The sequence below is a fragment of the Phascolarctos cinereus genome, unplaced genomic scaffold (genome assembly GCF_003287225.1).
Source record: "Phascolarctos cinereus isolate Bilbo 61053 unplaced genomic scaffold, phaCin_HiC Scaffold_726;HRSCAF=1367, whole genome shotgun sequence".
Lineage (NCBI taxonomy): Eukaryota > Metazoa > Chordata > Mammalia > Diprotodontia > Phascolarctidae > Phascolarctos > Phascolarctos cinereus.
The window spans coordinates 416,982,689-417,005,093 of NW_027556098.1; the positions used below are offsets into that span (position 1 = coordinate 416,982,689).

The following is a 22,405-nucleotide window of genomic DNA, read 5'->3' on the forward strand; positions in this document are numbered from 1 at the left end:
ATGTCTGGGAAGAACGGGGTACAGTGTAGACGCGCCGCCCCAGCCGCTGCACCCCGGGCACAGGGCAGGCAGGGGATGCCCCGGGCGGCGAGGGGGTGCGCGGCTGGAGGGAGCCCCCGTGCAAAGCGCGCCGCCTCTCTCTCCTTCTGCCCTCGCTCTCCCCTTCGGTTTCCGTCGGTCCGTCACATACTCTCTCATCCTTGGGGCTGGAGCCCACCAGCCACTTCCCTCCCTCCTCTTTGGAGCGTGGCCCCCTCGAAAGACTCGGGTTCAGGCGTGCGCCGCTGAGCCCCCTGGGAAATGGCGTCCGGGGAGCGCGGCGGCTCCTGCTCTTGGTCGGGCGCAGCGGCAGAGGAGACTCCATTTCCCAGAAGGCGCCGGGATCGCAGACTGGGCCTGCGCCTTCAGGACAGACCGCGCCGGCCTCGGTGGAATTTTGGGAATTGTAGTTTCGGGGCTCCGGTCGCGCAGGCGCAATTCTCAGCGGGGCCTGGACGTGCCTTCGAGCCTTTTGTTCGGGGGGTCAGCTCTGCAGCGCAGGTGAGGAAAAGGGGGAGGGGTCCCCGAGGGGAGAAAAGCTGGGGGTCCGCGAGATGTCTGAGCGTGGGTGTGCGTGTCTGGGAGTACGCGCGAGCTTGCGCGAGGGCTGTGGCGGGGTGGGGAGGCCCTGCTGGGCCGAGGGCTGCTTGGGGTCGCCTGGTTCGGGGTGCAGGCGTCCGAAGCGTGTTCAGATGTCAGGGTGCATGTAAGGACTCCCGGGGAGGGGGGGCGGTTTATGTGTGTGCGCGCGCGTGAGCGCGGCCTTGCGTGGGGGTTGAGGGCTGTGTCAGTGTGCGAGTGTAATGGGTGCTCACCTGGGGCAAGAGGGGTGTGTGTGTGTGTGTGTGTGTGTGTGTGTACACACGCTTGCACACCCAGGTGTGGGGTGGGGACAGGGGTCGGGGTGGGGGAGCAGCCCACATGCTGGGGCGGGCGTGGGGGTCTAAGGCCCCCCCTTTCTGCCCCAGTCAGTGCCCCTGCAGCCCCTCCTGTGTGTCAGAGAAGGATGCCCACCGTGTGTGTCCGTCCACCCATCCATTTAGGACCCCGAGGCCCTGATGGGCGTATAAAGGATTCCTTTATTGTCATATTGGACTATGGCTCTTAGGATAACCCTGTATTTTTTCCCAACCATTTAGTAGAAACCACAACAGCACTGCTGTTTCTTTTCTTTCTTTTTTTTAAGGTTTGCAAAGCCCTTTTTGTTTTCCATTTTCTTAGTGATTCTATTTTTAAAAAATATTTTCTTTTTATTTTTCTCCAGTTGCATGTAAAAAACAATTTTAACATTTGTTTTTAAAACTTTGAGTTCCAGATTCTCTCCCTTCCTCCCTCTCCACCTCCCCTCATTGAGAAGTCAAGCAATTCAATGTAGATTATACATGTGTAGTCATGCAAAACATATCCATAATAATCGTGTTGTGAAAGAAAACATAGACAAAAAAAAACCTCAGGAAAAGTAAAGAAAGTAAAAAAGTGTGCTTCAATCTGTATTCAGACACCATCAGTTCTTTCTCTGGGGATGGTTAGCCTTCAGAGTTGTCTTGGATCATTGTATTGCGAGAATTGCTAAGTCATTCACAGCTGATCATCTCACAATAGTGCTATTACTTTATACACAGTACATTTCACTTTGCATCAGCCCATGCAAGTCTATCCAGATTTTCTGAGAGCATCCTGTCATCATTTCTTATAGTACTTACAGTATTTCCATCATATTTCTTATACTACTATTTCTTATAGTATTCCATCATAATCACATACCACAACTTGTTCAGCCACTACTCAGTTGATGGGCATCCCCTCAATTTCTAATTCTTTGCCCCCAGAAAAGAGCTGCTATAAATATTTTTGTACGTATAAGTCCTTTTACTTTTTGCTTTTTATTTCTCTTGAGATGCACACCTAGTAGTGGTGTTGCTAGGTCAAAGTGTATGCATGGTTTTATAGTCCTTTGAACATAGTTCCAAATTGCTCTACAGAATGGTTGAATCAGTTCACAACTCCACCAACACTGTATTAATGTTTCTTTTTTCCCGCATTCCGTCCAACATTGGTCATTTATCTTTTCTGTCGTGTTGGCCATAACGGTTCTTTAGTTACTTAAAAGTGGAGTGCCAGAGGGGGAGTGGCTTTGTGGCTCCGCCCTTCCTCCAGCTGGTATTGGGGTGGTTGGGGGGATGTGGGTATGAGAGAACCGCTGATCCTTCTTAGAAATTAGGAGGAAAGACTGAAGGGGAAAGGGGGGTGGTGTCAGAAGTGGGGAACCCAAGACACTGGTGGGCAGGGAAGAGATAGAACCAGGAAAGGAGAGAGACCTGGGGAGCTATTGTTTTCCTAGGGGATTTCTACTCTCATTCTGTAAAAGCCCCTTCCTCGTGTCTTTTCTTTCTCATCTTATTTCTGACCCTCCACCCTCTGTGGTCTCTTTCTTTGTTGAGTTTGAGGACCACCACTTTTTTCTTAATTTTTCTGGTGGATCTTTTTAACTTTTTCTTTCTCAAGTGCTTAGCATATTCCTGAAGTTCATCTAAAGGACTCTATATATTGTATAGTATCCTGACTGTTATTGTTTATTCTGAAAAAACCAGTAGGTTCATTTAAAGCACAACCTCTCAGCCGTGTGACCTTGGGCAAGTCACTTAACTTTGTTTGCCTCAGTTCCTCATCTGTTAAATGAGCAGAGAGGGAAATGGCAAATCACTCCAGTATCTTTGTCAAAAAAAAATTCAAATGGGGTCACAGGGTCAGGCACAACTGAAATGATTGAACAACAAAGATTTCTTCTAACTCTAAATCTTATAATTGTTGAAGAACCAGCTCCTGCCTTGAAATCCCGTCGTTCCTCTCTGTCTCTCTCTATCTTCTTGTCTCCCCTTCTCTCTCTCTCCCTCTCTCTCCCCCTCCCTCCCCCTCCCTTCCCCTCTTTGTCTCCCTCTCACCTTCTCCTTCTTTCCTTCTCTCTCTCAGTCTCTGCTTTTCCCTCCCCCTCTCCATTAAGCATTAAGGTTTCCCAGGGTTTTAGAGACATGCTCTCATTGGAATCTCACCAGGTGAGGCTAGGAGCACAGGGATGTTCCTCCTGCGGTCCTGACAAGAGCAAACTCTTACTCAGACACGCATTCACAGGGTGATTTTCAGGGAGAGCAGCAGTGCTCGGCTAGAGAGCAAGCTACCGGTCTCCCCATCTCAGCCTTTGTCCACTTCAATGTCAACAAGCATTTATTAAGCTGCCCTTGAAGTCCAAGGACTTGCCGAGTTAAGTCAGCAAGCATTTTTAAAGTGCTTTTGCTAAGCACTGGGGATTCAAAGAAAGGCAAAAATTGGATCTGTTCCCTCAAGAAGCTCACTTTCTAATGGAGAGATAATATGATATGCAAAGGAGCTGGAGAGACAAAGGCAAAAATGGAATTTTTTTTCTATTTTTGAGGTCCCTGCCCTTAAGGAGTCTACTTTCTACTATTTATCCTTATCTCCTTCATAGTTTTCCACAAGCCCTTATGTATTGTGAGAGCACCTTTATTTGGGTGCTGGAGGTTCCAGACCTTGGGTTTCATCAGGGTAGGCAAGTCTCCAGGTAGAAGCTCCATCCACCAATACAGATTTGCCACTTACATGTAACCCATGGTCTTTGGGTGGAAAAAGGTAAAAGACTTGCTAGTAGTCGCAACTAGTATGTGTCAATGGCCAGACTTAAACCTAGGTCTTCCAGGCTCAAAGGCTGGCCCTGTGTCCATGGTTCCCCATTGCTTCTTCTGAAACTGCATGGCAGTCACTGAGTGTTTGGAATGAATGAAGCTCATCATGGCCTCGTTTGTTTGTCCAGGGCATTTGGCTGTCTTCAGGAGCCTGGGATGAGATCTGTGACCGAGGCAACTGAGCCATCCCAGAAGTGCCAGTGGAAAGGTTCCCTCCAGGGAGACAGAGACTCGTGTGGTGATGGTCCCCGCCAAAGCGGCCTTGAGTTTGTACACTCCTCTTCTCTAGGAGGGTGAAGGCCAAGCAGTCTGAACAGTCACTTACGTGAAAGGAAGTATCTTTGGGACGCAGGCATCCCTAATGGGAGGAGACACGTCTGCCCTGAGACCCTTGGCAGCAGCTTCAGGACAGGCTGATGGGAAAGGACGCGCTTGGAGTGGCTCGTGCTGAAGGGGGACGCTCTTCTTACCATCTGGCCTTTGCAGTAAAGCCAGAGCATCCAGGCACAGCCAGGCAGAGGTGATCATGGAGAGTTTGGTCCAAATGTTTGAGAGAGGTGAGGATTATGAAAGGTGGTGGGTGGGCTGGTGTTCCGCCCATGGCCCTGGGCAGGTCACCTTGCTTGTCTGAGCTGAAGTTTGCTGTCTCAGGACTCCAGGAGAAGCATCCCTGTGCTCCAGGGCCCACCTGGGGGGTTGTTGTGAAGTCCAGCGAGATCCTGGCACTCAAGTTCTTTGCTAGCCCTGATGCTCCATGAAGGTCAGCTGCTCAGATGCACCAGGTCTCCGTCATTTCTCAGGTCTCTAGGGACCTCGCCCGTCGGGAAGCCAATCCCCTCATTTTCTAGGGTTGGATAGCTAGCCTTTCTGTCCTGCTTTAAGGTTTGCAAAGTGTCATCCATGTGGGATTTCATCAGATCTGTTCCTTGTGAATGGGTTGGCCCTGGCTAGAGGGGGAAAAAGATGACTCTGTATCATTGTAGCTCTAGATAGATAGCTATAGATATGGAGATAGACTGCTATAGATATATAGATAGATCTGCTATAGATATAGAGATAGATCTGCTATAGATTTAGAGATGAATCTGCTATAGATATAGAGATAGATCTGCTATAGATATAGAGATAGATCTGCTATAGATAGAGAGATAGATCTGCTATAGATAGAGATAGATCTGCTATAGCTATAGAGATAGATCTGCTATAGATAGAGATAGATCTGCTATAGATATAGAGATAGATCTGCTATAGATATAGAGATAGATCTGCTATAGATATAGAGATAGATCTGCTATAGATAGAGATAGATCTGCTGTAGATATAGAGATAGATCTGCTATAGATATAGAGATAGATCTGCTATAGATATAGAGATAGATCTGCTATAGATATAGAGATAGATCTGCTATAGATATAGAGATAGATCTGCTATAGTATAGAAATAGGCTGCTATAGATATAGAGATAGATCTGCTATAGATATAGAGATAGATCTGCTATAGATATAGAGATAGATCTGCTATAGATAGAGAGATAGATCTGCTATAGATAGAGAGATAGATCTGCTATAGATATAGAGATAGATCTGCTATAGATATAGAGATAGATCTGCTATAGATATAGAGATAGATCTGCTATAGTATAGAAATAGGCTGCTATAGATATAGAGATAGATCTGCTATAGATAGAGATAGATCTGCTATAGATATAGAGATAGATCTGCTATAGATATAGAGATAGATCTATAGATATAGAGATAGATCTGCTATAGATATAGAGATAGATCTGCTATAGATATAGAGATAGATCTGCTATAGATATAGAGATAGATCTGCTATAGATATAGAGATAGATCTGCTATAGATAGAGATAGATCTGCTATAGATAGAGATAGATCTGCTATAGATATAGAGATAGATCTGCTATAGATATAGAGATAGATCTGCTATAGATAGAGATAGATCTGCTATAGATAGAGAGATAGATCTGCTATAGATAGAGAGATAGATCTGCTATAGATAGAGATAGATCTGCTATAGATAGAGATAGATCTGCTATAGATAGAGATAGATCTGCTATAGATAGAGATAGATCTGCTATAGATATAGAGATAGATCTGCTATAGATATAGAGATAGATCTGCTATAGATATAGAGATAGATCTGCTATAGATATAGAGATAGATCTGCTATAGATAGAGATAGATCTGCTATAGATAGAGAGATAGATCTGCTATAGATAGAGATAGATCTGCTATAGATATAGAGATAGATCTGCTATAGATATAGAGATAGATCTGCTATAGATATAGAGATAGATCTGCTATAGATATAGAGATAGATCTGCTATAGATAGAGATAGATCTGCTATAGATATAGAGATAGATCTGCTATAGATAGAGATAGATCTGCTATAGATATAGAGATAGATCTGCTATAGATAGAGATAGATCTGCTATAGATATAGAGATAGATCTGCTATAGATATAGAGATAGATCTGCTATAGATATAGAGATAGATCTGCTATAGATATAGAGATAGATCTGCTATAGATAGAGATAGATCTGCTATAGATATAGAGATAGATCTGCTATAGATATAGAGATAGATCTGCTATAGTATAGAAATAGGCTGCTATAGATATAGAGATAGATCTGCTATAGATATTGGTGGAGCTATAGATCTAAAACTGGACTTCATCAGTAGATCTGTTTACATCTGTCTCTATGGAGATGTCTACGTATCTGTCTGTATTTGCACACACAACTATCTCTAAATCCATATAGATACATGAAGAGGTAGCTAGCGGATAGTGTGGTAGACCAGGAGTCGAGGAGTTCAGATCCAGCCTTAAATATGTCCTAGCTATATGACCCTAGAAAAGTCACTTAACCTTTGCCACCGTTTCCTCATCTGTAAAGTGGGGATAATAATAATAATAGCACCTACCTTCCCAGAGTGCTTGTGAGGATCAAATGAAATAATATCTGTATAGTGCTTTGCACATCTTAAAACACTATAAATGTTAGCCATTACGTATATGTTTATGTCTACGCATGCTTCTATTTGTAGGACGCATTGTCCTGTTAGCCATGATATAAGTAGGCAGGCCGGTGGTAGGTAATGCAACCTGATCTTTTTTGTCCTTTCAGTTTCTTACCTTCCTTGGGGTCCCCACTAAGCTCCTAATAGATGCTTATTGATTGATTGATTATTGATACGTCAGTTACATCCTCACTGTCAGATTCCTCTCAGTATTCTAGGTCGGAAGTTGCTAACCTTGGGTCCATGAACTTAGTTTTTAAAATATTTTGATAAGTATCTGTATAATGGTTTCCTTTGTAATTTTGGGTATTCTGTTTTATGCATTTAAAAACATGTTTCTGAGAAGAATTTCAGCCAGATTGCCCGAAAGGTCCAGTTTGCGCAAAAAAGCTTCTGGCTTCCTGCTCTAGTGGACGGTTCCTCATGCTGTGGAAGCCTCGCCTACTCTTCTCACCTCTTGGCCCCATGGATCCCCATCCAACCAAACAGTAGAGCAGGGCCTCTTAGTCTTTTTTGACTCGCGGACTCTTTGGTGTTCCGGCGGAGCCCATAGACACCTTGTCAGAATGCCATTTTTTTAAAGAATGGAAGGGAAGGCTAACTTTCTGCTAGAGGTTAATGAAAATAAAGATATAATTTGTTGACTCATCCAAGTTTGTGGACCCCTTGAAATCTGTTGATGGTCACCATGGGATTCTGTAGGCCCCAGATGAAAACTCCTCTACTAGAGGAAGGTCTCCCTGGCCTTAGGGTGTAGAATACTCATTACATGAGAATATTTGAAGCCTAAGGTGAACCCCAGAAACATCCCATCTTCTGCCTTCTTTGTCTTATACCTCCCTCTGCTAGATGTGAAACACGTACCCTAAGAAATCAAGGTAGGAAAGCAATTTCCTGTTGGTTGTTCCAGGAGCAGGGGTCATTGGGAGGGAACAGCAAAGCCCCTCTTAAGCTCTTCCCTTCAAAGGACTTTGCCACGCTTTCAGAAGGTACTGGCAGTGAGCATGTGATTTGTTTACATGTTTCCATATAATGTCATTTTGTCCTTATGCAAATCTATGAGGTGGGTTGGGTCAGGTGTCATTTTTTCCTCCCCATTTTGCATATTTGCAAATTGAGATCCTAGAAATCGGGTGAGAAGCTTGTGTCAGAGATGAGATTAGAATTCTGATGCCTTACTCTCAGTTTTGTGCCATATCCACCAGGCCTCAGAAAATAACTTTTTCCAAAGAAGCCTGAAAATGGATTCTGATGCTCCCCATGAGCCATGGAGGAGAATTGGGAGATTTTATTCCTGAGGAAGTTAGGTGGCACAGTGAACAGAGCACTGGACTAAGAGTCAGAAAGAGTTGAGTTCAGATCCAGCCTCAGTCACTGACTAGCAGTGTGACTCTGGGCGAGTCACTTCCCCTCTGATTGCCCTGGTGTCCTCATCTGTAATATGGAGATAATAATTGCACATATCTCCCAGGGTGTTTGTGAGCATGAAATGAGATAATATTTATAAAAGTGCTTTTCACACTTCAATGCTCTCTGTAAATTAGTACACTGTGAGTATTGTGATGATGATTGTGGTTATACTTCCTTATATAAGGAAGATCACACTTTGTAGCACATGGCTGTGAATCCCCATCCATTTGCCCCCAGTTCAGATCTTAGTACTATCCCTTGGGGCCTGCTGCGACCAGAGAGACTGGGTCAGGGTCTCCTTAATCTTTCCCTGCAGGGCCATGATTGCTCTGGAGGGCCTTTCGACCTCCCTTTGTGTAGGGATCTTGGTGGTCACCCCTCTTGGTTGGGGATTTCCAAGCTGCTGAGTCAGGAAGCTACACATCTCCCTCATGGCACCTTTTCTCCCCTCAGATCTACCTTCTCAAGACTCTTATCTTCCCCAAGAAAGGAGCACAGAGCAGGAGGAAGGAATGACCTCTGATCTCCTGTCAGACAGAGCCCAGGTGAGTTGGACTTTTTCTCTCTCCCAAATGCTGGGTCATTTCTTAGAGCAGATAGGTCACCTTGACTTACCTTTGGTCTTTGCCCAGCCATGTCCTGTTGAGGCACCAGAGTCCCAGTTTTTCTTGCCAAGAAAATGAGCCTTTTCTGACAGAGGATGTCAGGTTGATAAGTTGTGAGAATGTGAGTGGACAGTTGATCACCCATCCCCACCCCCTCATTTGGGGTCTGAAGAAACTGAGCGCAAGAGATGAAATGATTTCCCTGATCTCAGAATGGAAAGAACTGAAATTAGATCCAATGTCTCTTTTAAAAAAATGATTGATATCTTTTGTTTTTACATCTTCTTCATTTCCTAATATATACAAGGAGGTCCTGATTAGTGTGAATATTGAATCCCCTGAAGTATTTGAATTTGCACATTTGAAGTTGAAATCCTGTGAAATACAGTGATTGCCCTCAGCCCAAGGGAAGTATGTGGTTCGAATTCAAATAATGTGATCGCTTTGGGGGATTCTTGATTCACACTAGTCCAGACCTAGCTTAACCTCCCCTGTTTCTTATTCAGAGAGTCATCTCTTGATAACAAAGAACTTGAAAAGAAACAGCTGGGCAGAGCTAATCAGCGTGTCATTCAAGCTTGACAGGACCTACCGTCTTCTCCGTCCATAGCCCCCCGCCTCTGAAGAAGGGAAAGCATTTTGCTCTCATAGCTTTTCTTGGGGCCTCAGACGTGGTGTTCTTGTGGTTACACAGCATTCAGTTGTTTTTTGTTGTGCGGTTGTTTTTTACATTGTTGTCATTGTATATGTTGACGTCCTGATTCTGCGCACTTCCCTTGGCATCTCTTCCTAAAAATCTTGGCTCGCCTCCCACGTTCCGTGTGCTTGACCGTCGCTGTTCCTCACAGCACAGTAATATTCCATTACGTTCCTGTGCCACCACTGGTGGTGGGTGGACACTCGTTTTGTTCACAGTGGTTTGCAATGCATAAAGCTCTACCATAAATCTTTTGGTGTCTACGGGGCCTTTCTGTCTGTCTTTAGCCCCCTTAGAACACGTGCCTGGCAAGAGAGAAGCCGGTCTCCAGATTCCTAACCCACTACGTTCAGATAGGGACAGATCCCTGCGGCTGCATGTTGACTTAGAGACCCCAAATTAGCGTTATGTTCTTTTGTTCAGTCTATGAACTTTTTTTTTGGGGGGGGGCGAGGCGATCAGGGTTAAATGACTTGCCCAGGGTCACACAGCTAGTAAGTGTCAAGTGTCTTAGGCTGGATTTGAACTCAGGTCCTCCTGACTCCAAGGCCGGAGCTCTATCCACTGCGCCACCTAGCTGCCCCAAGTCTGTGAACTTTAAAAAACCTATTTTGATAACAGTGTTTTAGCCAGTCACTTAGTCAACAAGCTTTTTTGAGCACCCACTATGTCCTAGGCTGTGCTAAGTGCTGGGGATACTGAGACAAGAAACAGTGCCTGCCCTCAAGGAGCTCCCAGTCTGGGGGGCAGACAACATGTAAGCAACTTTACGTAAATAAGTTCTAGGCAGGACAGACTGGGGGAAGCACTAGGATTAAGGAGAATTGAGAAGGGCTCCCTGTAGAAGGTAGAGTTTTTGATAGACTTAAAGGCGGCCAGGAGACAGCGTGGAGGAGGAAGACCTGCAGTGATCCGGGCCCAGTGTGGTGACATTGTCAGAGGAGAGAAGCGGCCACGTTAGAGAGAGGACATTGACAGGACTTGGTGACTGACTGCGTACCCAGTGCTCAGCATGGTACTCAGCGTTTAGTAGGTGCTTGGCGAGTGTTTCTTGATTTCTTGGAAGTTCCAGTTGAGGATGACACCTAGATTGTAACCCCGGGGAATGGAAGGATGGTGGCGCACTCAGCAGTAATAGGGAAATTCGGAAGAGCGGAGGCAAAGATGAGTTCATTTGGAACTTGAGTTTCCTGTCTCTATGGGACATCCAATTTGATAGGCAGTTGGAGATGTGAGACTGGAGCTTTGGAGAGACGTTAGGGTTGAATACCAATCTGAGAATCATCTGTATAGATACAGGTGATAATTCATCTAATTCACGGGACCTAATGGGATCACTGAGTAAAACAGTGTAGAGGGAGAAGAGAAGAAGGCCAATGACATAGTTCTGGGAAGACCCACAGTTTGTGGGCATAACCTGGATAAAGACACATCACAGCAGATTGCAAACAATTGATCAGGCAGAAGGGGAATTGGGATATGTTTCAGATAATTGATTTCCTTTATAATTGATTGTATTTTATTTTATGCATTTAGAAAGAATCTTAGAAAGGGCCCCTAGGTACACTGGACTGCCCGCGGGATTGATGATGAAAAAAAGAGTTAGGAATTTCCACTGGAAATGCTCTCCACTCCTTTAGTGTCCTCACTCTCCTTCCCCTCCCCATTTGAATAAGTGAATGATTGAAATATGTATTAAGCTCTTACTGTGTGCTAGGCATTGTCCCAGGTATACAGATAGAAGCGAGCAAGGTCACTCCTGACCTCGGTGAGCTCACATTCTGCTGGGGTAAGGTAACCCGTAAAGAGGAGCTGCAAAGGGGCCTGGAGGTTCAGATGCCTCTGGGTGATGTGCAAGTGGTCAGGAAATGAGCTGCGGGCCTGGCACTGGCCAGGGTAGGGTCAGAGCTCACCAGGGAGAGCCCCACACCTCAGAGTCCAAGGTACTGGAGACGAGGGAATGGATGGAGGACAGGTGGCCATAGTCTGGACGTGGTACCGACTCTGCCTGTCCGCCAGCTGTCTGCCGTGCCTGGAATACTCTCCTTCCTCACCTTCTCTTCTGGGCTTCCTTGGCTTCCTCCCAGTCTCAGCCCATGTCCCACTTTCTACAGGAGGTCTTTCCTGCTCTCCTTAGTCCCTTCCTTCCAAGATTGCCTTCCATTTCTTTACACCGTCTCTATCTTGTATGCTTCTAGTTCCTTGCATGTCATCTCCTGTTTAGATATGGGCTGCTGGAAGGCAGGGGCCACGGTTTGCCTTCCTTTTTATCCCCAGCGCTTAGCAGAGTAAGCTTTTTAAAGTTTAATAAATGCTTTTTAAAGAGTGGGATTTGAGTCCTGATTCAAAGTCTAGCAGTCCCCACTATTCTACAGCACTGTTTTTGTAAGCCTTCATTGTTCACTGAACCTCTTACTTAAGGCATTGTGTTCCTGACCCTTCTTGTTCTGAGTCAGAGGTTTGGAATTCCCAATGCCTGTGCCCCTTCTTTCCCTTGACTCTAGACTGGTATTTCAAATATCCTAACCTATGTTTGTGAGCTATAGTTTCCTAGGCCTAGTTCCCATTAGCCCAGATAGTCAGGGACTTGGAAGATTCCTATGAATTTTTAATGACCTTGGCATTGCATATTATTTTTGTTTTTCGTATCTGTGTTACAAGTATCCTAAGAAATACTGGCTTCTTGAGCAGAACCAGGAGAATGTTGTACACGGTAACGGCTGCATTGTGTGATGACTAACGTTGATAGACTTAGCTCTTCTCAGCAGTGCAAGGATCTAAGACATCTCCAAAGGCCTCATGATGGAAAATGCTGTCCACATCCTGAGAAAGAACCATGGAGTCTGAATGCAGATGGAAGCAGACTGTTTGCTCTTTATTTTTCTTCTGTTGTGTTTTGTTTCCTCTTTCTTGTGGTTCCTCCTGTTGGTTCTAATTCTTCTTTGCAACATGACTAATGTGAAAATATGTTTAATAGGAATGTATAAGTACAGCCTATATCAGATTATGAGCCATCTTGGAGAGGGAGGGGGAGAACATTTAAAACTCAAAAGCATATGGAAGTGAATGTTGAAAACTAAAAATAAATTAATTAATTTAAAAAATATTGGCTTCTGGGGCAGCTAGGTGGCGCAGTGGATGGAGCACCGGCCCTGGAGTCAGGAGGACCCGAGTTCAAATGTGGCCTCAGACCAAACACTTGACACTTACTAGCTGTGTGACCCTGGGCAAGTCACTTAACCCCAATTGCCTCAAAAAAAAAATATAAAATAAAAAATATTGGCTTCTACAAGGAAGTAGGGGAAGGCAGTTGGTTTTATCATGTGCAAACACTTGATGGTGTCAACGGATCCTCATAATGAAGTAGGTGCTGTTGAGACCCCCATTCACAGGGGCAGAAACTGAGGCAGACTGAGGTGGAGTGACTTGCCCAGGGTCATACAGTAGCGCTTGTCTGAGGCTGGACTTGAGCTCAGATTTTCCTGATTCCAGGCCCAGTGCTGTAACTATTATGCCCTCTAGCTGCCTTTTTCTGCAGAAGAGTGACAGGTAATTAGGGGACGAGTGAATTCTGGGACCAAGGAAGGCTAGGAGCTCAGTGCCTTGAGTTGGCATGTAGAAGTCAGTAAAGGGTTAGTAAATGTTTAAAGGCTAAAGAACTAAGCCAAAAGGCCAAAAAAAACCCCACAAACAAACAAACAAATGTCCGCTGGATTGGCACAAGAGCAGGGAATGTTGAACCCAGAGCTCTGAGCTGGATTCCTGAAGGGTGCATACAGTATGCCAAAAGAGAACTCAGGTCTGTCATCACTTTGGAACTTGGTGGGGTCAATCTGACCTGACACTGATCGCAATTTAGAATATGAACAAACGAATACGTGTAGCCATTATCAAGTAGCCTCCCAACAGCCCTGTGGGGTAAAGAGTATAGGTATAATTATCCCCATTTTGCAGACAAGTAAGCTTAGGTTCCAAAAGTTTAGGTGACATGTCCGTGGTCACACAGCCACTAATTCCAGCATTCCAATCTGGGACTTTTCCTGACTGCAAGTCCAGGATTTCTTCTGGTATGCCAAACTGCTTCATTTGTAGTTTGTTAAAAGAAGTCAGAAGAGGGGCAGCTATGTGGCGCAGTGGGTAAAGCACCGGCTCTGAAGACAGGAGGACCTGAGTTCAAATCTGGCCTCGGACCAAACACTTGACACTTACTAGCTGTGTGACCCTGGGCAAGTCACTTAACCCCAGTTGCCTAAAAACTTTTTTTAGAAAATTGAAAACAAAAATCAGAAGTAATAAGTCATCTCAGGGAGAAATCCTGGATCAAGCCAACACCATTATTGGGACAGACAACAAACTGTTTTAGAAGCAAATAGGGGATATTTTTATGTATTTTTTGTAATTTTTTTTCATTTTATACTTAAATATAAAATGAGAAAAGAAGAAAAAATTGTCACTTATGCAGCAGACCATGAGAGAGGATTCAATATAAAACAACAAGTTTCCATTTCAAGAAAACCTGTATAACAAACACTACACATTATTTTCAGAGCTGCCCAGTTTTTCTTTGCCTCCTTGTTGATTTTCTTTTGTTCTCTGTTGTGTACTTTTTACTTTATTTTTTTCGTCTCTCCTCCCCCCACCACCCACCCCATCCCCTGCCCTACAGTTAACTGTGGATAGGTAGGTATCTGTGAACATAGGTGGATAGCATTTTCTTTCGTAAGTCCGAGTCTTTCCACGTTTTTCTAAATCAACCAGCCCATCATTTCCTGCACCACAGCAGCATTCCTTCTGGAGTCAAACAGCATCTTCCCTCATAGGATCTCTGAGGTTAATCGGCATATTCATAGTAGTCGGAATGACTTGGCTGCTCAAAATTGTTCTTAAAACAATACTGCTGTTACTACAGACAGTGTTCTCTTGGTTCTGCTGATTTTGCTTTTCATTATTTCATGAAGGTCTCTCTATGCTTTTCTAAAATCATTGAACTCATCATTTCTTATAGCAGAGTAATATTCCATCATGAACATATACCAATTTGTTTATCCATTCCCCAAGTTATCAGCATCCCTGCAATTTCCAGTTCTGTGCCACCACAAAGAGAGCTGCTGTAACATGTAGGCTCTTTTCCTTTTTCCCTAATCCTCTTGGGAAACAAATCTAATAGTGGTATTGCTGGGTCAAAGGGTATAGGCAGTTTAATAACTCTTTAGGTATAATTCCAGATCTCTCTCCAAAATAGTTGGATCAGCTCACAATTCCACCAACAATGAATTAAGTTCCCAAGTTTTCCACATCCCCTCCAACATTTGTCACTTTCCTCTTCTGTAATTTTGGCCAATCTGACAGGTGTAATATGATATCTCAAGGTTGTTCCAATTTGCATTTCTCTAATCAATAATGGTTTAGAGCATTTTTTCAAATGGCTATAAATTGTTTTGATTTCTTCATTGGAAAACTGCCTGTTCATATCCTTTGACCATTTATCAATTGGGGAATGACTTGCATTCTTATAGATTTGACAAAGTTCTTTATATGTTTGAGATATGAGACCTTTATCTGAGAAAATGTCTATAAATTTTTTCCCCAGTTTTTTGCTTTCCTTCTGATCTTGGCTATATTTGTTTTATTTGTACAAAACCTTTTTAATTTAATGTTATCATAATTATCCATGTCACATCTCACAATACTGTCTCTTGTTTTTTGCTTTTTTGTTAGCGAGGCAGTTGGGGTTAAGTGGCTTGCCAAGGGTCACACAGCTAGTAAGTGTCAAGTGTTTGGTCTGAGGTCAGATTTGAACTCAGGTCCTCCGGACTTCAGGACCGGGGCTCTATTCACTGCGCCACCTAGCTGCCCCTCTTGTTTGCTCTTAAATTGTTCACCTACCCATAAGTCTGATGGGTAATATGCTCCTTGTTCTTCAGATTTTCTTGTAATATCTCCCTTTATAGCTAGGTCATGTATCCATTTTAACTTTATTTTGGTAAATAGTGTAAGATGTTGCTCTATGCCCAGTGTCTGCCAGACTGCTTTCCAGCTTTCCCAATAATTTTTGCCAAATAATAGAAAACCAAATGGTTTACCAAAAACTTAAGTGTTTACACTTCTCAAACACTGAGTAACTATTTTCGTTTGCTGCTGTAGATTGTATGTCTACTCTGTTCCACTGATACACCTTTCCATTTCTTAGCCAGCACCAAATAGTTATGATAATTACAATATGATAATTGTAATATGTTTTAAGATCTGGTACTGCTAAACCTCCTTCCTTTAAATTTTTTTACATGTTTCTTTGATATTCTTGACCTTTTGTTCTTCCAAATGAATTTTGTTATTATTTTTTCCTAGCTCCATAAATCTTTTTTTGTAATTTTATTGGGATGGCATTGAATATACAGATTAATTTGGTAAAATTAATTTGGTAAAATTGTTGTTTTTGTTATGTTGGCCTTGTCACCCATGAGCAATTAGTATTTCTCCATTTACTTAAATCTGATTTTATTTGTATACCGTTTTTTATGGTTGTTCATATAGATCCTGGTTTTGTTTTGGTAGGTATATTCTCAGTATATATACACACACACACATATATATATATATATATGTGTGTGTGTATATACTCTCTAGAGTTATTTTAAAAGAGGTATCTCTAGCTATCTTCTTCCTATGGGATCCTGTTGGTAATACAATAACATAATATGTTCATAATCAGTAGAACATAAGTTGGAGTCGGAAGACACTAACATTAATCTAGTGTTTGATGAACCCAAAGATCTAAGCTTTGGGACAGGAATTCACTATTTAACAAAAACTGCTGGGAAAACTGGAAAGCAGTTTGGTAGAAACTAGGTATAGACCAGCGTCACACTGCATATCAAGAAAAGCTCAAAATGGGTACATGATTTAGACATAAAGGATAATAACATAATGAGGGGAGCATGGGAAAAATTACCTGTCAGATCTATGGATAAGAGAAAAATTATGACCAAATAAGAGCTAGGGTCATGGGAAATAAAATGGATAGCTTTGATTACATGAAATTAAAAAGATTTTACACAAATAAAACCAATGTGGCCAAAATTAGAAGGAAAACAGGAAACTGGGGTAGAATTTTGACAGCTAAGTTCTCTGATAAAGGCCTCATTTTTCAGCTATATAGGGAACTGAGACAAACAAGAGTCAGATTCCCCAATTGATAAATTGTCAAAGGATGTGAACAGGTAGTTTTCAGAAGAAGAAATCAAAGTTATCAAGTCACATTAAAAATGCTCTAAATCACTACTAATTAGAAAATTACAAATTAAAATGATTCTGAGATTCTGCTTCACACTTACCAAATTGGCTAACATGACAGAAAAGGAAAATGAAAAATGCCGGAGGGGATGTGGAAAAATTGGGATACTAACACACTGTTGGTAAAGTTGTGAACTAGTCCGGCCATTCTGCAGAACCGTTTGGAACTATGCCCAAAGGGCTATAAAACTGTTCCTAACCATCGACCCAGCATTACTGCTACTTGGGCTGTATCCCAAAAAGATCAAAGAAAAGGGAAAAGGACCTGTATGTACAAAAATATTTATAGCAGCTCTTTTTATGGTGGCCAAGCTTGGAAATTGAGGGGATGCTCATCAGTGGGAAATGGATGAACAAGTTGTGGTTTGTGATGATGATGGAACACTATTGTGTATAAGAAATGAGGAGGGGGATGGTTTTAGAAAAACCTGGGAAGACTTATGTGAACTAATGCAAAGTGAAGTGAGCAGAACCAGGAGAACATCGGGCACAGTAAGTGCAATACTGTAAGGGTGATCCACTGTGAAAGACTTAGCTGCTCTAATCATACAACAATCCAAGAAAGTTCCGAAGGACTCATGATGAAAAATGCTGTCCATCTCCAGAGAAAGAACTGATGAACTCTGGAGGGAGGAACGGAATTTTCAAATTTTAAATTAAAATGTTCAGAATTTTTAAAAAATTAATGTTAGCACAAATAAAGTATATAAAAAGAAGGCGCTAATATCTGGGGTGTGTCAGAAAAGGGTTTCCTGTAGAAAAAGGTGTTGGAAGTGAGTATTGAAGGAAATTATGGACTCTAAGCTGCAGTGGTGGGTTGGGAGGGAGGACATTCTAGGCGTGAGAAATAACCACTACAAAGAGATGGACAGGGCAGTCCCATCCATGAGGAAGGGGAAGGATGTTGGTTTTACAGGACTCCAGGCAATATCAAGGAAAAGTAATATATAAGAAGGTTGGGGAGATAGGCTGCTTACCACCAGGATATGAAGGGCCTTACATGCCAAACAACGTAGCTTATATTGGGTTCTACAGGACAAGAGGGAGCCGTTGGCCTTTTGGGAGGCAAAAAAATGCCTCAGTCAGCAAGCACTTTATTAGTTGAATTCTACGTGCCAGGTACTGTGCTAAGCCCAGAGGTTACAAATACACACCTCTCAAGGTATCTTTGCTTCCCCACGATCCTGCCTATTTTTGGAGAAGTTTTGCTACTTTGATGGGCATGGCGCATTACCACATGAGTATTTTACTTGGACTTTGTTTCACTTTTGGTGATTTGTGGATCATTTTTGTTTTTTAAAAATGGATTTTGATTGATATCTTTTGTTTTTGCATTGCTTAGATTTCCCATTGTATCACTTTTCCTTCTCCTTCCCAGAGAACCATCCCTTATAACAAAGAATTTTTTTTCAAAGAAAGGAAAAAGAGCAGAAGAAAAACAGTCAGCTGTTGCACACTTTTTGGTGTTTGTTTCCTGGGTGTGTGTGAGCTGGTCATGTCCTTTGGCCAGTTATCCATTGGAAAACTGGGTCACCTGCTTGTGGATTCTGAGGATCACATGCTCCTCTGTTACAGACTGAAAACCATTTGCTGCCCCCTTCTTCGGCTTCTCTTTTTCTCTTGGTTCTTTGGGTTTTTTTTATTGTGTATATATATGTGTATATATATATATATATATATATATATATATATATATATATATATATATATATATATATATATATATATATATATATATATAGTATAGACAATATGAATACGTATGTTATATACATCCATATGAAGAGATCAGTGGGTTTGTTAAAGGCCCTTGCTTGGAGGCATCTCTGTCTCCTGGCTCCCCTGGGGTCTCTGCTCAAGGCCAAGCTCCTGCAGGAAGCCTTTCCTAGTCCTTTACCTTGGGGTTTTCCTTTTGAGACCACCCCTAAATGATCCTGGTAGATCTTTTTTGTGTGTTCCTGCTTTCATGTCGTCACCTCCATTCGACTGTGAGCTGCTTGAGGGCAGGGACTGGTTTTTGCCTTTCTTTGTATCCCTGGGGCTTAGTGTGGTCAGTGGCACGTAGTAGGTGCTTAATAAGTGCTTGGTACTGACAGACTAACCCTCGCTACAGGAGTTTTTCTTGAAAACATGGCCCTTTTAAAATATTCATCTTGTTCTTTCCTCTTTTTAAATTAAATCATTAATAAGTGATACTGAACATCAGTACAACTAAGCAGAATTATTACTGACCATGTATTTTCCTCAGTAGTGTAACTCTTCAGGCCCTCCCCGTAAGTTTCCTTCAGTGTGCTTTGCCTATTCGTTATCATTGACTTTTCCTCCTCACTGGTCTGCCATTTCTGTGTTTGCATGGTGTTTACATTTTTTACTAAAGATCTTTGCAGATTCCTTTCTGTTTGTCATATTTGTTCCTTAATTGCTTTATGGTATTTCATTACATTGAGGTACCACTGTTTATTTAACCATTTTTCTGTTGTTGGTATTTAAGTTGTCTACTGGGTTTTGTTTCTTTGTTTTGCAGTTAGAAAAAATGCTGCTAAGAAAATCTTTGAATAGTTAGCTTCCCCACCTCCCAGCCACCTAACACTTTCAGGGCATACTCCTGGAAATACAATTATTGGGTCAATCAGCCAGCCAATAAACATTTATTAAGAGCCTGTAATGTTTTAGGCACTGCTAAAGTGCTGACTCAGAGAGTATGATTATTTTGTAACTTCTTCAGCACACGGATTACTTTCCAAAAGAATTCAACAAGTTTGTGATTGTACCAGCAGTAAAGGAGTTTACCTGTTTATCCCCCTCCTGCCACATGGAGCTTTATTGCTTTTAATTATTGCTGTCAATTTGATAACACTCAGGTGGTGACCTCATTGATTTATTTGATTTCTAATGAGGTTGAGGATTTTTCACGTGATTATTAACAATTTGGCAGCTAGGTGGACCTGAACTTGGAATCAAATTTAAGTTCAAGTGTGGCTTCACACACTGAGTAGCTGTGTCACTCTGGGCAAATCCTCTATTTGCCCCAGTTTCCTCATCTTTCAAATGGGGTTAATAATAGCACCTGTTTCCCCGGTTTGTTGTGAGGATCATATGAGCACATAGCTGTAAAGTGCTTAGCTTAGTGCTTGGCACGTAGTAGGCATTTAATAAATACTTGTTAAATACAATTCTAAAAAATGTGTAGTCTCTTTTGAAAATTGTTTGATCATATCCTTAGCCTACATTTGTCCATTATAAACTTGGAATCACCCTCGTGTATTTTTCACATTTCCTTATGTATTTTAAATGTCAAAATTTTTTTTGGTAATATTTGCCATCACTATTTTTCCAACCTGTTGGTTTTTTCTTCTGTTTTTTTGCATTAACAGTCTTCAACAAACACAAATGTTTAAACATGTGAAGAACAAAAAGGATTATATATGAAACTGTAAACTTGTTAGTGTTTCTTTTGAAGTATATGTGAAAAAATATATTAAATTTAGCAAATTAGTAACAATTGCAGTTTGTCTTCTTATGAACATTTTTGTTTTGTTTTATTAGTGTTCTTTTCATAACAGTCACTTTCTACTAATCCTTCTCTTCTTCCCCAAAGACCTCTTACCCTTGTAACAAATAATAGTCAACAAAACAGATCAGCACATTGAGCATGTCTGAAAATGGATGTCTCATTCTGTTCCTATGCTCCATTACTTCTCCGATGAGAGATATGTTCTTCATCTTCCCTCTGAAGTCATAGTGGGTCACATCTTTCAAAGTTTGTTTCCTTTATGTTATTATGATTGTTGTGTAAATTATACTACTAGTATGTGATCCTATGCCTTGAGAGGAGGAATATTTCATTTCTTGTGCCCCAGGACTGAGATTTGTCATTGCAGTTAATTTGAAATTAGCCAAAAATTATTTTCCTTAGCAAAAACAAGACCAAAAAAAAGTAAAATAAGACTTGAACAGCTATATCTTCTCTCCATCACTTGTTATCCACCTCAGTGGTCTTATCCCTTTAAGCTTTCTTTCCTCTCTCCTCCCCCCCTTTTCTTTGGTATGAGGAGCCCTTGGATAAGGAAATTCTTTCTACCAGTGCAAGTAAGTACATTTCCTACACCTTAAAGACTTAGACAATTGAGAGGTTAAGTGACTTGCCCATATGTGTCAGAGGTGATACTTAAACTAAGGTCTTTTGGCTTCAAGGCCAGCTTTCTGTGTGCTATGTTGTGCCGGGAGCGCCTGCGTCCCCGGCTGTGGTCTGATGCCGGCAGAGTGTGAAGAGAGAAAGAATCACGGGCCAGGTGAGAGCAGTGAAGAACAAACTCTGTTTATGGATCTGAGGGCTCAGGCTTATAGAGTACTGGATCAAGCAAAAGTAACATTGTTATTCATGAAAAGGACAAACCTAATTAGGTGATTTCCTTACTTCCTTGTACCTTGTCTGTTCCATTCTTTCCTGTGTCCTGTCCTGTACCCCATCCGTTTCCTCCCTTCCTGCATCCTGTTCTCAAGAGCGGAACAGGGGGTTGGTGAGCCAACATCCTGAGTTTCACAGCTGTCAGGCTTAGTACAAGCTACAGGTAAGACCTGGGCTGGCCTAAACCCTCCAACTCCCCAAAGCCAGCCCTCTACAATGTTGCCTCTTTCTGTCCCCCATCTTCTCCTAATAAAACCCTTCTTGTCATCCTTAGCTGTTTTTGCCAGATGCACGCGAGCACACACACACACACACCCCCCTGTATATCTATATCTATATCATTCTGAGATTTAACATTCCTGACCTTGTTTGTATAGGACTCTACCTCATTTTCATATTCATCCTTTGTTACTTGCTTTTGCTTCCACTTTCGGCACAAAGCTTTCATAAAAGTTGGTTGGATAGTTCCATGGGCACCCACATTGGCAGCTTTTGACAGTTGCATTTTTCTGTTTAATTGGCATTGTTTCTCTTTGTGTCTTAAGAATTTGATTTTTAAGAGTTTCTCCATCTTTTCTGGCCTTACCTTACCCTACCTTTAAGGTAGGAGTCCAAGCTTTGACTGGAAAATACAAGTGTAATGAGAATGATGGTTTAGCATATATAAATGTGTGTGTGTGTGTACTTCATCAGATATTTCCCAATTACATTAAAAAATTTTAACATTCATTTTTTTAGTTTGAGTTCCAAATGTTTTCCCTCCTTCTTGCCCCTTCCCAACTTTTTGAGAAGGCAAGCAATATGTTGATTTACATGTGAAGTATACAAAACATATTTCCATATTAGTCATGTTGCAAAAGAAAACCCAAGAAAGACAAAGAAAGTAAACAAAAGGTATGCTTTGATCTGCATTCGAAATATATCAGTTCTCTTTCTGGAGGTACATAGCATTTTTCATCATGGGTCCTTTGGAATTGTGTTGGACCATTGTCTTGATCAGAGTAGCTAAGTCTTTCACAGTTGATTGCTGTTACAGTAATGCTGTTACTGTGTACAGTTTTCTCCTGGTTCTGCTCATTTCACTTTGCATCCATCCATGTAAATCTTCCCAAGTTTTTCTGAAACCATCCCATTTGTTCATTCTTATAGCACAATAGTATTCCTTCACAATCACATACCACAACTTGTTCAGCCAGTACAAAGGTATTAGAA

General features: G+C 42.0%; 1 protein-coding gene across 1 annotated transcript in view; it reads left to right on the forward strand.

The window, feature by feature from the left end:
- Positions 1 to 455: 455 nt before the first annotated feature.
- The window catches only part of LOC110219986 (uncharacterized), a 39,254-nt gene continuing 17,304 nt past the window's right edge, over positions 456 to 22,405 (forward strand). The window contains 3 exon segments of the mRNA XM_021003806.2: positions 456 to 540; positions 3,866 to 4,294; positions 8,644 to 8,735. Coding sequence (XP_020859465.2) covers positions 4,264 to 4,294; positions 8,644 to 8,735 — 123 coding nt within the window. The 5' untranslated portion in view covers positions 456 to 540; positions 3,866 to 4,263.